The sequence below is a fragment of the Stegostoma tigrinum genome, chromosome 5 (assembly GCF_030684315.1).
Source record: "Stegostoma tigrinum isolate sSteTig4 chromosome 5, sSteTig4.hap1, whole genome shotgun sequence".
Lineage (NCBI taxonomy): Eukaryota > Metazoa > Chordata > Chondrichthyes > Orectolobiformes > Stegostomatidae > Stegostoma > Stegostoma tigrinum.
Window position 1 is genome coordinate 2,900,740 of NC_081358.1, and position 16,101 is coordinate 2,916,840.

The window sequence follows — 16,101 nt, forward strand, 5'->3', positions numbered from 1 at the left end:
AAAAATCTAACAATCTGAATTTACAACTGAGCATCAGCAGCACTTGGATAGGAAATGACCTTTCAATTGGAGCTGGAGATAAAGGTGTGTTTAGTTAATTGGGAATTACCAGAAGGATTCTCAATTATTGTTTTTAATCACCACAATCCAACTTGTTGACATCCATGCTCCTGTCTGAGCAAGCATACTGCTAAAGAAAATATTTTCATTCTTGTCCTCTATTATTGACTTACTTTGAATAGTATACTTAATTTATGGAATTTGTGGAAGTAAGGTCACTGGGGACATTTAAGAGACTGCTGGACATGCATATGGTCATAGAAATTTGAGGGTGCATACATGAGGATCAATGGTCGGCACAACATCGTGGGCTGAAGGGCCTGTTCTGTGCTCTACTGTTCTATGTTCTACTGTTCTGTGTTCTAATTTAATATTTAGAAGTTCAAAGGTTAAATGATACTTGGATCCTCCCTTTCTTATGTCTATTTAAAGTTTGGTTTAGAGTGATTTAGTGTTCCTTTGTTACCACCCTCAAAGTGACAGCCAGGATCTCATGCTAGGAGGCATAGTATATTTTGCTGGTAGTCGTAATTTGCTGAGTGTTGCATCCTTGCATTCTACTACAAGCCATAACATGCTCGGTTTTTATCCCAGCATTTAGAGTTGGTATTGTTGAGTAGACCTGCAGCATAAGATATAGGACACAACACCATTCCAACATCCCTCAGTTGCTTGTAACCTGAATATTATTGGATTTTAGAATCTGTTCATCCAAGCGGTGAAAGCTTACAATGGTGAGAATTACCTGCCATCTATCACAAACATGGAACTGGCCATCCCAGAATACCTCAAGGCATATGATGAATGTATTGCTGCCTGCGAGGGTCCGAGAGAGGTGAAGGAGTTTAAAGATTTCTACCCCTCAATAGCAGGTCAGTGCAGGTATTCCAGATGCGAACTATGCTTTTTAGTTGAAGTTGTGTTAAAAAATATTGCTGCTTCCCTTTGTTTCCCCATCCTTTTCCCTCCCAGTTTGCTTTCATCGTCAATGTTCTCTTTTGAAACGTCACTCGCCTTTCTCCTCCGCCTTTCTCCTCCGCCTTTCTTTCGTGCTCTCTCCCTCTCCCTCTCCCTCCTCCATCTCTCAATTGTTACTGGTACTAATGTTTGTTAATAGAAATGTGATTTTACTCATTAACAAAATTTATTTTAAAGCCAGTTTAATAATGATGTTAACTTTGTTTTATTCTGCGGTGTTTCTGTTGCTATTTTGAACTGTTTGAACACTGACTTAAGTTACCAACAGCGTTCTTTAATTTTCAGAACATTATGCTGAAGTACTACAGTGCAAAGTGAAGTGTGAGCATGACCTAACCCCAGTCATTGGAGGCTTTCTTGTGGAGAAATTTTTTGCTACTATGTACCACTATTTGCAGTTCGCTTATTACAAACGTGAGTACTTTGCAATTGGCAAATTTAGGTTGTGCAATAGATATGGTTTAAAATCTTCAAATAGAATCATTAGCAAATGTAAAGTTTGCGGAAATGATAAGGAAATAACAATGGTGGAGGTAAAGGACTGCAACTTTGACATGCCTGAGATTCCATTGCATGCACAAAAGTGTCTTGAAATATCTGAATTGGTGGAAACCCGGCCGTATGACCAGGCTTTTGGCATAAAAATTGTTTCTAGCCTCCATTCAGGTGGACCAGCAGAAATCATACCTTGATTAGATGCTGGCTTCCAGGCATGCAAACCCAATGGGACACAGCCTCAGGAGATTGAATGGCTAGGAAGTAGGCAGTTGTTGGAGCTGGTGTCCAATTGTCTGTCTGCTCATCTCAGACAGTAGAAGCAAGGTGTTTTCCAAGCTGAGTTGCTGTGGAGGCAAAACCGAAGCTATATCGTCAAAGGAAAGGAGCTGAAATTCCTTATGGGTAAGACTGAGTTTAAAATATTTTTGTGACTGTGATCACTGATGTCTGAGTAGATGGCTTAGAAATTTGTGGGATCAGTCTTGGTTTTGCCTGCCATCAATATGCAATTTGTGCTGAAGTCAACCATTTTTGCCTGCTGTTTCATGTCTACTTACCTTTTTTTGTTTTCTAAAATTCCATTGTGGGAAATGGGCATTGCTGCCTGGCTAGCATTTATTGCCTGTCCGTAGCTGCCCTTGAGAACATGCTGGTGAGTTGTCTTCTTGAACCACTGATGCTCATGTTCTGTGGATTGACCCACAATGCCGTTAGGGAGGGCGTTTCAGGATTTTGGTATATTTCCAAGTTGGGATGGTAAATGGCCTGGAGGGGAAGGTGAAGGTGGTGGTGTTCCCATGTATCTGCTGCCCTTGACCTTCTAGTTGGAAGTGGCCGAAGGTTTGGAAGGTGCTGTCTGAGGATCTTATGTGAATTTCCACAATGCACCTTGTAAATAGTACCCGCTGCTGCTACTGAGCATCGTTGGTAGATGGAGTGGATGTAGTGCCAATCAAGCGGGCTGCTTTGCCCTGGATGGTGTCAAGCTTCTTGAGTATTGATGGAACCGTGCTCATCCAGGCAAATGGGAAGTCTTCCATCATGCTGACTTGTGCCTTGTAGATGGTGGACAGGCTTTGGGGAGTCAGGAGGTGAGTTACCTGCCGTGGTATTCCTAGCCTCTGACCTGCTCTTTAGCCACTGTGCTAACGTGGTGAGTCTGGTTGAGCTTCTGGTCAATGATATCCCTGAGAATGTTGATAGTGGGGAATTCAGTGATGGTAATGTGATTGAATGTCAAAGGGCAGTGGTAAGATTGTCTCTTAAGATAACAGTGTGGAGCTGGATGAACACAGCAGGCCAAGCAGCTGATGTTTCGGGCCTAGACTCTTCATCAGAAAAGGGGGTTGGGGAGAGGGTTCTGAAATAAATAGGGAGATCCCCTGAGGTTTGTCAGGAGGGTAACTTCTTCACGCTAGGCATCCCTGGAAGAGGCTTTGCAGTGAGGTTAAATTTGTGATCAGGGATAATGGGAACTGCAGAAGCTAGAGAATCTGAGATAACAAAGTATGGAGCTGGATGAACACAGCAGACCAAGCAGCGTCTTCGGAGCACAAAAGCTGATGTTTTGGGCCTAGACCCTTCATCAGAAAAGGGGGGATGGGGAGAGGATTGCCTCTTATTAGTGATGGCCATAGTCTGGTATTTGTGTGGCTTGAATGTTACTTACCACTTGACAGCCGAAGCCTACATATTGTTCAGTACTTGTTGCATTTGAACACGGACTGTTTCAGTATCTGAGGAGTCGCGAATGATGCTGAACATTGTGCAATTATCAGCAAATATCCCCACTTCTGATGTTGTGAGGTGGCGAAGGTCATTGATGAAGCAGCTGAAGATGATTGGGCCTACCTCTGAGGAACTCCTGCAGAGATGTCCTGAAGCCAAGTTGACTGACCTTCAAAAACCGTGACCATCTTCCTACATGTCGAGTGTGACTCCAACCATGGAGAGTTTGCCCCTGATATCCAGTTTTGCAAAGGCTCCTTGATGCCACACTCGGTCAAACGCAGCCTTGATACCGAGGGCTGTCACTCTCACCTCCCGTCTGGAATTCGGCTCTTTTGTCCATGTTTGAACTAAGGCTGTAATGAGGTTGAGCTGAATGGCCCTGGCAGAACCCAGACTGTGCGTCACTGGGCATGTTATTGCTGATCAGGTGCTGCTTGATAGCGCTATTGATGACACCTTCCATCACCTTTTCTGATGGGGTGGTAATTGGCTGGTTTGTCCTGGCTTTTATGTACAAGACGTATCTGGGCATTTTTTTGAGATACAGGTAGATACCAGTGTTCTAACTGTACTGGAATAGCTTCACCAGGGGAGTGGCAACTTCTAGAGTACAGGTCTTCAGGATTTTTGCCGGAATTTCGTCAGAGCCTATAACCTTTGCGATATCCAGTGACTCGAACACTTTCTTGATATCTCATGAAGTGAATCAAATTAGCTGAAAACTGATTATCTGTAATTTCTGGCGACCGATGGATGAGGCCGAGATTGATCATCCATTCAACTCTACTGGCTGAAGATTACTGCAAATGCTTCAGCCTTATCTTTTGCAGTGATGTGCTGGGACTCTTACATCAATGAGCATGGGGGCATTTGTGGAGCCACATCCTCCAGTGAGTTGTTTAATTGTCCACCACAATTCACGAGTGGATGTGGCAGGACTGCAGAGCTTAGATCTGATCCGTTGGTTGTGGGATCGCTTAGCTCTATCACTTGCTGCTTTCGCTGTTTGGTATGCAAGGTGTCCTGTTTGGTGGTTTCATCAAGGTTGACACCTCATCTTCAGGAATGCTGCTCCTGGCATGCCCTCCTGCACTCTCCATTGAACCAGGATTGATCCTCTGCCTTGATGGTAATGGTTGATTAGGGTATATGCCAGGCCATGAGATGACAGATTGTGCTGGAGTATAATTCTACTGCTGTCGATAGCCCACAGCGCCTCTTGGATGCCCAGTGAGTTGTTAGATCTGTTCAATGTGTGGCACAATCACTGTGTTGGAGGCTACTCTCACCTGTGAAGGCAGGACGTAATCTCCACAAGGACAGTACAGTGGTCGCTCTTACCAATACTGTGATGGAAAGATGCATCCACAGCTGGCAGATTGGTAAGGATAAGGTCAAGCATGTCTTTCCCCTTTTTTTGTTTTTGTTCCCTCACCACCTCCCGCAGACCCAGTCTATCAGCTGTCTCCTTTTGGACCCGACCTTTTTGATCTGTAGTACTGCTGTCGAGCCATTCTTGGTGGTGGACATTGAAATCACCCATCTAGTGCACGTTTTGTACCCTCACCATCCTCAGTGCTTTGACTAGGTTTTGCTCTTCCGGGAGGAGTACTGATTCAGCTGCTGAGGGATATAGTTCATGGTAATTTAGCCAAGATTTCCTTGCTCATGTTTAACCTGAAGCTGCGAGACTTCATGAGGTCCAGAGTCAATGTTGAGGACTCCCAGAGCAACTCCCTGTATTCGGCTGTGCCACCATCTCTGCTGGGTCTGTGCTGCCTGTGGGACAGGACATAACCAGGGATAGTGATTGTGATGTCTAGGGCATAGTTATACTCCATGAATCATACCTAACAGGCAATGTCAAACTGTTGCTTCTCTCGTCTGAGAGACAGAGCTCTATTTAGCACTAATTCCCAAATGTTAGTAAGGAGGTCTTTGCAGGATCAACAGGGCTGTTCCTGTGGTTGTCTTTCCAGTTCTCAGGTCGATGCCAGCTGATCGACTGGTTTCATTTCTTTGAGACTTTGTAGTGATTGAACTGAATGGCATACCAACTTATTTCAGAGGGAAATTCAAAATCGTCCACATTGCTGTGGGTCTGGAGTCACATGTAGGCTAGACCAGGTGAGGATGGAAGATTTCCTTCCCTAAAGGACACTAGTGAACCAGATGGGTTTTTCAGACAATCGACAATGGCCATCAGTAGATTCTAAATTCCAGAATTTTCTCATTTTGAATTCGAACCCGCACCTTCAGAAGATTAGCTGAGTTTCTGGATTAACAATCTAGCAATTAATATCACTAGGCCATCGCCTCCCCTCCTAAAGTTAGTTCTGAATGTTAAAGCATGGATATATAACATTTAGTGTTTGTTCTGGCCACTCTTCTGGAATAAAATATCTCTGTGGAAATTGTGGCATTTTGTGCCTTTTATTCTCGTAGTAATTAGCTGGGATTTCAAGTTTCAACTTCGTTATAAATAGAAAAAAGTTACCGGTCTGTGACTGAATCATAAAATTAAGATTCATATCTGGTGTAGTAACGCAGGTGACTGGGCGTATCTCTGATGTTTGGTTGCTTCTATCATCATAAATGAAATTCACAGTACAAGGTTCCAGGTTACTTGCAGTATGGTATACAGTTTACTCAGATTAGTAAGGGATTGGAACGCTTTGCCTGCAACGGTAGTAGATTCGCCAACTTTAGGTACATTTAAGTCATCATTGGATAAGCATATGGACATACATGGAATAGTGTAGGTTAGATGGGCTTCAGGTCGGCACAGTGTCAAGGGCTGAAGGGCCTGCACTGTGCTGTAATGTTCTGTGTAAGTCTCTGCTAAAACTGTGCTGTGTCCTAACCTGACATCAAAACTTGATATCATTGTATTCAGTAGCGCCATCAGGAAGGAACGACTCTCCAGATCTAGCTTAGCTCTGTGTGACAAGGCTGTGCTTCAAACATATAGCCTAAATTGACGGCTCACTGTAGGACTGAGGAAGTACTGCAATGTCGGAAGATCTGGCTTTCAGATGAGATATTAAATCAAAGCCCTAATTGAGCTGTTTGAGGTATAGAAAAGATCACATGATCACTGTTGGATCCCCTCGTGTGTGTGTGTGTGTTAGGTAATATGTCTCTCAATCAATATAATTATATGGATTTCCTGCTCATTATCCCATTGCTGTTTATGAACTTGGCCCATTTATATAACACTTTGACAGCTTTAAGTTCCCAAACAGCTCACAGCCAGGAAAAGTCTATTTGAAATTTGAAGTCACTTATATTGTATGAAATATGGTGGCCAATTTTCAGATGGTGAGCTCCCAAAAATATCAGTGAACTAACTGCATAAGTGGCAATAAAACAAAGAACTACAGATGCTGGAGATCCGAAACACAAACAGAAACAGTAGGTCTGGTATCATTTGTGGGAAGAAAACAGAGTTATCATTTCAAGTCTGGTGATTATTCATCAGAACTGTTGGCAGCTAGTAAAGAGTGGCATTTATGCTCAATATTTTATGGGGTCAGGAAAGGGGAGAAATGTGAAATGTGTGGATAGGTGGAGATGGAGCCCATATGGAAAGACATATGTGAAAGGTAAACAAGGAGATTGTGGATAACTGGCCAGGACGCAACTAAAACTGAATAAGTGATAATCTGAGCTGAGAGTAGGAGAGAATGACTGATCTGTACTGAAAACCGGTCATAAAAAGTGATAGTAGGCCTAGGAATGAGTGAGATTGCATGACGGTGCCTAAGAACAAGCCATGTCATAACAAGACCAGGTGTGGGATGGAATCAGGCTCTAAAGTTATTCAGTTTGAATTGAGACTGCACGGTCCTCAAGCAGAAAGTGAGATGTTGTACTTCGTGCTTGTGCTAAGGCTCACTGGAGCATTGCAGCAGACCCGCAACAGAATTGTTGGCTTGGGAAAACAGAGGTGTGATGAAGTTCAAGGTCATTTTTGTGGACATAATGTGTTTCGCAAAGCCGTCACCCAGTGTGTTCCATCTCCCCAACGTAGTGGACACCATGCTGAAAACAATGAATACAGTAGACTAAATTAAATGAAGTACAGCTGCGTCATTGGCGGGTATGTCTGTTGCCTTGAAAAGGGAAGAGGTAAGGATGAGCACAGAAGTGCAGGAGACATGTCAAACAAGACTGAGACCTGTCGACCATGGCCTCAGAAATGTCTGTATTATAAAACCACTGGCTTCCACAGTTGCCTCAACTACACAATTCTCCATCTCCGTTGCATATGTTCCAATGATCCCACCTTCTGCAAGGGTACCTCCAGAAATATGCAACTTTTCCCTCAACCGTTACATCTTCGCCAAAGCAACATTCTGTCAGTTCTGTAATGAAGTGTTGATATTGGAATAGATTTTCTGCTCAATCTTCGTTCAGGGTGGGAGTGTACCAGCTAAACAAGGAGCCCTCCCTCTATTGAGGGAATTGGCTGAGGTGTTTTCTAGGGGAGTGTTCCTCTTATGCAAATCCATCCTGCTGTAAAGCAGGAAAGGAAAGGACAGGATTCTTGGCAACTACTATAAATAATATTTGGTAAAAACATGCAGAGAAGGTCTACTGTGATTGTATTTTTTAAATAAACTCCTTATCTCCACAATATGCAAGACTCTCAGCAGTTTGAGTTGCACCTGTCTTTACAAATCATTGAGAATGCTTCACCGAGTGAGGAGGGGTGAACTAATTTGTCTCTGTTTCTGGTTGTCTTTCATTTTTGTAACAGAGTTTTGGGAATTTTAAATAGATTGTATTCGAGAATTGTGTTCTTGACTGTTCAGATCTGTATAAAGAAATTAGCCAGACAGGCTTTCTTTAACAATTAACGGGTTAGTTTTATTGTACTAACACCTATTTTTCAACATGTTAAAGTATATCTCACCGGCTACTAATGTGCACAATACACCAGCAAATTGAAGCATGCAAAACACACGAATTTACAGAGTATATGAAAATTTCGTCAAGTTAAAATGTAATTCAAGAAAAATGGAAGTCATTAATGGTTCAGTCATTGCATCCAAAGTTTTTGGTTCTCAGTTGTTTAAAATCACATTTGGTATGTTCCATTTTATTTACCCTGCTGTAGAAATTCAAATGTTTCTTCTGTAGAAGCTCTCTGCTGTCAAAAATAAAGACAAGTCACATGACACCAGGTTATAGTCTAACAGGTTTATTTGATCACCAGCTTTTGGAGCACAGTCCTTTCATCAGGTACAGAGAGCAGAGCATGCAGACCCAAAAATTCTAGGCACAGAGAGAGCAAAAGATCATACAACTGTTGTGAGTGTCGTATCAGATGATGATAAGTCTCTGCAGGTGACCAAGAGTGTTAGATGGTCAATAAAGTGTCAACAGCTGAATGACCTGTAATCTGAATAAATGTGGCAAAGAGATGATTACAAAAAGTTATAAATAAAGTGGTGGTGGCGACAAACGAAATGATTGGAATCACATGCCAAATTCAAAACTGTACAAACTAATTAAGGTCGAGAGATCATAACAATTTATCAAGGTGATGCTGTCGAAACAGGACAGTGAGGAACATTTTACAGATGCAGAGCAGTATCGTGAGGTAACCTGTTGTGCAACATGAACCCAGTGTCACAGTTGAGGCTGTCTTCACAGCTATTGACTGGGAACACTACAGTTCGAGTACTATAGATGGGCCAGTTTTTGTCCAGTGTGTGCAGGAGGGCTTCCTGACACGGTATGTAGATAGGCCAACAAGGGACGAAGCCACATTAGACTTGGCACTGGGTAATGAGCCTGGCCAGGTTGTAGATTTGGAAGTAGGTGAGCACTTCAGTGATAGCGATCACAATTCTGTTATGTTTACTTTAGTGATGGAAAGGGATGGATGTATACCACTGGGCAAGAGTTATAGCTGGGGGAAAGGCAATTACGATGAGATTAGGCAAGATTTAGGGAGCATAGGATGGGGAAGGAAACTGCAGGGGATGGGCACACTAGAAATGTAGAGCTTATTGAAGGAAAAACTCCTGTGTGTCCTAGATAAGTATGTACCTGTCAGGCAGGGAGGAAGCTGTAGAGCGCGGGAGCCGTGGTTTACGAAGGAGGTGGAATCTTTGGTCAAGAGGAAGAAGAAGACTTATGTTAGGATGAGATGTGAAGGCTCAGTTAGGGCGCTCGAGGGCTACAAGGTAGCCAGGAAAGACCTAAAGAGAGAGCTCAGAAGACCCAGGAGGAGACTGAGAAGTTGTTGGCAGATAGGGTTTACGCTGATCCTAAGGCTTTCTATAGGTATTTAAAGAATAAAAGAATGACGAAGTAAGATTAGGGCCAATCAAGGATAGTAGTGGGAAGTCATGTGTGGAGTCAGAGGAGATAGGGGAAGCACTAAATGAATATTTTTTGACAGTATCCACTCTAGAAAACGACAATGTTGTCAAGGAGAATACTGAGATACAGGGTACAAGACTAGGTAGAATTGAGGTTCACGAGGAAGATGTATTAGAAATCCTTCAGTGGGTGAAGACAGATAAGTCCCCTGGGCCGGATGGGCTTTATCCTAGGATCCTCTGGGAAGCCAGGGAGGAGATTGCCGAGCCTTTGGCATTGATCTTTAACTCATCATTGTCTACAGGAATAGTACCAGATGACTGGAGGATAGCAAATGTGGTTCCCCTGTTCAAGAAGGGGAGTAGAGACAACCCTGGTAATTATAGACCAGTGAGCCTTACCTCAGTTGTTGGTAAAGTGTTGGAAAAGGTTATAAGGGATAGGATTTATAATCATCTAGAAAAGAATAAATTGATTAGGGATAGTCAGCACGGTTTTGTGAAGGGAAGGTCGTGCCTCACAAACCTTATTGAGTTCATTGAGAAGGTGACCAAACAGGTAGATGAGTAAACCGGTTGATGTGGTGTATATGGATTTCAGCAAGGCATTTGATAAGGTTCCCTACAATAGGCTATTGTACAAAATGCGGAGGAATGGGATTGTGGGAGACATAGCAGTTTGGATTGGAAATTGGCTTGCTGAAAGAAGACAGAGGGTGGTAGTTGATGGGAAATGTTCATCCTGGAGACCAGTTACTAGTGGTGCACTGCAAGGGTCGGTGTTGGGTCCACTGCTGTTTGTCACTTTTATAAATGACCTGGATGAGGGCGTAGAAGGTTGGGTTAGTAAATTTGCAGATGACGCTAAGGTCGGTGGAGTTGTGGATAGTGACGAAGGATGCTGTAGGTTGCAGAGAGACATAGATAAGCTGCAGAGCTGGGCTGAGAGGTGGAAAATGGAGTTTAATGCAGACAAGTGTGAAGTGATGCACTTTGGTAGGAGTAACCGGAAGGCAAAGAAGTGGGCTAATGTTAAGATTCTTAGCAGTGTAGATGAGCAGAGAGATCTTGGTGTCCATGTACACAGATCCTTGAAAGTTGCCACCAAGGTTGACAGGGCTGTTAAGAAGGCATAGTGTTTTAGCTTTTATTAATAGAGGGATCGAGTTCCGGAGCCAAGAGGTTAAGGTGAAGCTGTACAAAACTCTGGTGCGGCTGCACCTGGAGCATTGCGTACAGTTCTGGTCACCGCATTATAAGAAGGATGTGGAAGCTTTGGAAAGGGTGCAGAGGAGATTTACTAGGATGTTGCCTGGTATGGAGGGAAGGTCTTACGAGGAAAGGCTGAGGGACTTAAGGCTGTTTTCGTTAGAGAGAAGAAGGTTGAGAGGTGACTTAATTGAAACATATAAAATAATCAGGGTTAGATAGGGTGGATAGGGAGAGCCTTTTTCCTAGGATGGTGAAGGCGAGCTTTAAATTGAGGGGTGAAAGATATAGGACAGATGTCAGAGGTAGTTTCTTTACTCAGAGTAGTAAGGGAATGGAACGCTTTGCCTGCAACAGTAGTAGATTCGCCAACTTTAGGTACATTTAAGTCGTCATTGGACAAGCATATGGACGTACATGGAATAGTGTAGGTTAGTTGGGCTTCAGATCGGTATGACAGGTCGGCACAACATCGAGGGCCGAAGGGCCTGTACTATGCTGTAAAGTTCTATGTTGCTTGGCTATCTTTCTCTGCTTGGCGATTTCTGCGTTGTTGTGTATTCAAAGTCTGCCTTGGAGGGCATTTATACGAAGAATGGAAGCTGAATGTCCTTGCCTGCTGAAGTGCTCCCTGACTTGGAGGGAACATCCCTGTCTGGTGGTTGTTGCATGGAGTCCATTTCTCCATTGTCATAGCGTCTGCATGGTTTTGCCAATATACCATTCCTTCAGGCATCCTTGCTTGCAGCTTAAGAGATAGACAACATTGGCCATCTAACACTCTTAATCACCTGCAGAGATTTGTCATCCGGCGCTCCGCTCACACCAATTGTATGATCTTTTGATCTCTCCACCCTTGATCCCTCTGCCTATCACTCTGGGACTGTGTTCTCCTCCCTCTCTGCCGGACAACAGGGCCGCTGTCCAAAAGTAAACCTGTTGACTATAACCTGGTGTCATATGACTTCTAACTTTGTTCACCCCATTCCAACAACAGCACCTCCACCTCCAAGAATAGAGACATAATTCAGAACGTGAGGATATGTGAATATAGGAGCAGGTGTAGGCCAGCTCCACTCTGCTATCTGTACTTCATGCTCCTTGGCTCCCTTCAGAAGCCTATTTAACCCAACCATGCACAAATTTAAAGATTCAGCCCCCACTGTGTTGTGGAGAAGAGAATTCCACATGTTAACAATCCTTTGAGAAAGAAGATTTCTCCTTCTGCTTACCTTAAAAAGACCTCCTCTTATGCTTAAACTACGTATCCTTGAATTAGTCTTTCCCACAAAATGAGCTTCCTCCTGATATCTATCCTTTACAATTTCCTCAAGATCATGTATGCTTTAATAGGATAACCACCTCCTTCTACACTCCAATGCCTAGAGGTGTAACCTGTTACTTAAGATAAAACCCTGAACGTAGGAACGAATTCAATGAACCTTCTTTGAACTGTTTCTAATATATATGGCTGGTGTTCTGGCTAATTGCAACAGCTAATTTGCTTGGACATACCCCCCACTAAGATGATGCTCTAATTGTGGCAATGTTAGTTGAAGGATCTGTGTTAGCTACAAAGAAGAGATGTTACCATTGTGCTTGTAACTAATGATGATTGAATGTGACACTGGGTGGGATTTTGTATCACCTGGAACCTGTGACTGTATAAACCTAATGCTTTGTTTTTAATTATGCTGTGTCTCTTTTTTAGTCAATAATCTGAAGAATGCAGCTCCATGCGTAGCAACGTACTTGTTGTTTGATCCTGAAGATTCAGTGATGAAACAGAATTTGGTGTATTACCAATACCATAAGCTGAAATGGGACCTGACGGAGGAGGATTTCCTGCCGAGACCAGTATGTTACTGATGTACAGATAACCTGCACTAAATTTTAAGCATGTGAGAAGAGGAGGAAGGGTTTAGGGATTAGCTGGAAAGAATATCATCTAAGATTATGTTGATTTCATTATCAGGAAGTTATTTGTCCTTCATAAACGCTGGACAAGGAAGAACCTAGTTCATCCAGGTGATCATCATTAATTGGCTAATTCTCCACTGTAGCTGTACAGCTCCCTGTCCACCCCAAACTTGAGCAGCCTCACGCACCCAATATCGACATTAATGGATCCAGTGAGCTGTTCAGCTTGTTTCCAACAGCTGTAATGCCTTGAGCTTTGCAATATTTGCATTCCTAACCCCACCTTGAACCCAAGCAATCTCCTGGGAGAGATTAAAATCAGATAAAGATTGTGACTAAACAAAAAAAAGTACTGAAGAAACTCATCAGAAGTGGCAACACCTATAAGAAAGAAAAATTGAGTTAATGTTCAAGTCCAGTGATGCCTTCACCAGGACAAAGGGTCTCTAGACTCAAAGCATTAAATCTGTTTTTCTCAGACCTGCTGAGTTTCTCCAGCACTTTCTTTTGTTCTTTAATTTTTTTTTGACTAATTGTGGTGAAACATTTTGAAAGTTCTTCTCCCACCCCCCCTTCGTCATAGGAGACAGAGGTAGCAGTGGAAGGATGCTTTTTGGAATGGAGGGCTGTGACTAATGGTGTCAGGGATCAATGCTGGGAAGCTGCTGTTCGTGATCTGCATAATTGATTTGGCGGAAAATGTAGTTGATCTAATTAGTAAGTTTGCTGACAATAGAAGGATTGGTAGAGTTGTAGATAGTGAGGAGGATTGTCAGAGGATACAACAGGATCTAAATCAGTTGGGAGCATGGGAAGAAAAATGATAGATGGTGTTTGATTTGGACAAATGCGAGGTGCTGCATTTTGGAAGGTCAAGTACAGGTGGAAATTAGACAGTGAATGGCAGAGCCCTTAGGAATATTGATATGCAGAGACCTGGGTGTGTAGGTCCACAGATCCCTGAAGGTGGCAGTGCAGGCAGACAAAGTAGTAACAAAGGTCTATGGCATGCTTGTTTTCATTGGGATGAACGTTGAGTATAAGGATAGGCAAGTTATGCTGCAGCCTTGTAGAACTTTAGCTGGTCACACTTAGAATATTCTGTACAATTCTAGTCACCACACTATCTGAAGGATGTGGATGCTTTGGAGAGGGTACAGAAAAGATTTACCAGGATGTTGCCTGGTATGGGGGATTTTATCTATGCAGGAAAGTTGGATCTACTGGGTTTGATTTCACTCAAATGCAGGAGGTTGAGGGGCGATCTGGTAGAAATCTATAAGATTGTAAATGGCATGGATAGAGTGGAACGTGTGAAGCTTTTTCTCAGGGCGCAAGAGTCAATTAGGGGACACAGGTTCAAGGGGGATGTTTAAAAGAGATGTGCAAGGCATGTTTTTCACACACTGGGTGGTGAGTGCCTGGAACGTGCTGCCCGAGGAGTTGGTGGAAGCAAACACAACAGCAGCATTCAAGAAGCACCTGGGCAAATTCCTGAATAGGAAGGGAATAGAGGGATATGGGTCCTGTGAATGAGGATAGTTTTAATATGAAAAGGTAAATAGTTTTGGTGCAGGCTTGGAGGGCCAGGGGATGTTCCTGTGCTGTATTGTTCTTCGTTCATCAGGGATTGAAACTAGCCTAGAAGATCATATTGTCAGTTATTAACATTATACTGCATTTAGCAAATAAGAACTGCAGATGCTGTAAATCAGAGGCAAAAGCAGGAATTGCTGGAAAAGCTGAGCAAGTCTAGTAGCACCTGTGGAGAGAAATCAGAGTTAACATACCGGGTAGAGTGACCCTTCGTCGGAACTGGAATGGTCATTCTACCTGATATGTTAACTTTGATTTCTCTCTACAGGTGATGCCTGACCTGCTGAGCTTTTCCAGCAATTTCTATTTTTGATATTGCATTTAGTTCCTGTCCAAGGGGATTTTCACCCCATCCAGGAAGAGGTCCACAAAGAATGTTTGACTAAGATTGCCGTTTAGAAGAATAAGAGGCCATGAGTACAACCCCAACCAATTCAACTTCTCATAAGGCATGCCTATGCACCTATTATCAGCTTAGTAAACCACCTCTGGATTGCCTCCAATGCCATCAATCATTTCTTATGCAAGGGGCCCACAACAATTGTTCACAGTATTCCAGTTGTGATCTGATTTAATGCCTTGATAAAACTGTACAAGACTTTCCTATTATTATATTCTAGTCTCTTTAGAGACCAAAACAAGATGTAGTGATATGTGATGCCTCACCAAACTCTTAAGATGAAAATTATTGCCCTAGTCAATTATCCTGTGAATAATGCTAGTATGCTATTTAATGTGTCAGAGTTGCACCAAATCCATTTTGCAATTGATCTGCAAAAAACATTTTCTTAAGAATGAGGATTTCTCTTTAAAGTAAAGCTTCTGGCATTTTGTAAATTTGTATTTGTATTTTTAGTACCAGACTTAAATCATAGATCTGCTTCTCTAATCCTATTTACCCTGCATCACTTTTTTTGTGACTTGGGTACTAATCCAGAGATTGTTACCTTTTAAGGCTTTACTTTTTAGTTTGCCCCCAAACTGCTCATGATCCTTAAGCAGAATATTTTTCTCAATCCTATCAATGTCATTAATCCCCACATGGATCACAACAATTGAATCCACCCCTCTGTTCCTTTTTATATACAAGTTTCTTTCCAGCGCACAGTAGATGCCTTGTGTCCTGATACCAGGCAAGCATCCCAGCCTTCTGGACTCGTGCTCTTGCTCTTGGTTGGAGAGAACTCTGTCCCTTCCTTGGCCTATACTGTCCACTCCTAACACAACATTCCTGTTTACTCTCCCAACTTGAATACCACAGGGCGTGGCCAATCAATTCACTTATCACTGTGCAGGCCTACTCTCATTGATACAAACTGAGAATCTCATCTGTTGGACAATTGTAAAGGCTGATGCAGCTCCTCTTTTACATTTTGGTGCCCTTACCTGCCCCACTTGCAGTCGCACCCACTGGTCTTTGACCACTGACCTGATCAGGTAATTCTGTCCTGAGGGATGTGACTGCCTTCTGAAATAGTGTCCAGGTAACTACCTCCCTCTTTTACGGGCCATGTCTGTCCCCACCTTCCACTATTTTATGTGCTCTGTCTCCTGTTATTTAATCACTGGATAAGAGTATTAAATTGCCTGATTCCACTGTTTGATTTACAGGAGGCTTTACGATACTACAACCAGACCAATTTTCAGTTGCAAATGTATGAATTTGCCAAACAACATCTACAAGCTGATGATGAAGTAAGTAACCAACTTTAGCAGGACGATTATTAGCAACTGTTCAAGTTGCAGAGGCTTGAACAGAAAACAGTGAAGAATG

General features: G+C 42.8%; 1 protein-coding gene across 2 annotated transcripts in view; it reads left to right on the forward strand.

The window, feature by feature from the left end:
- Positions 1–16,101, forward strand: part of crtap (cartilage associated protein) — a 43,883-nt gene that overhangs the window by 13,783 nt on the left and 13,999 nt on the right. For both annotated transcript variants that reach the window (XM_048528769.1, XM_048528768.2), the window contains exons 3-6: positions 761–932; positions 1,324–1,452; positions 12,523–12,668; positions 15,939–16,022. In XM_048528769.1, the coding sequence (XP_048384726.1) occupies positions 761–932; positions 1,324–1,452; positions 12,523–12,668; positions 15,939–16,022 (531 nt within the window). The remainder of the gene's footprint in view (positions 1–760; positions 933–1,323; positions 1,453–12,522; positions 12,669–15,938; positions 16,023–16,101) is intronic.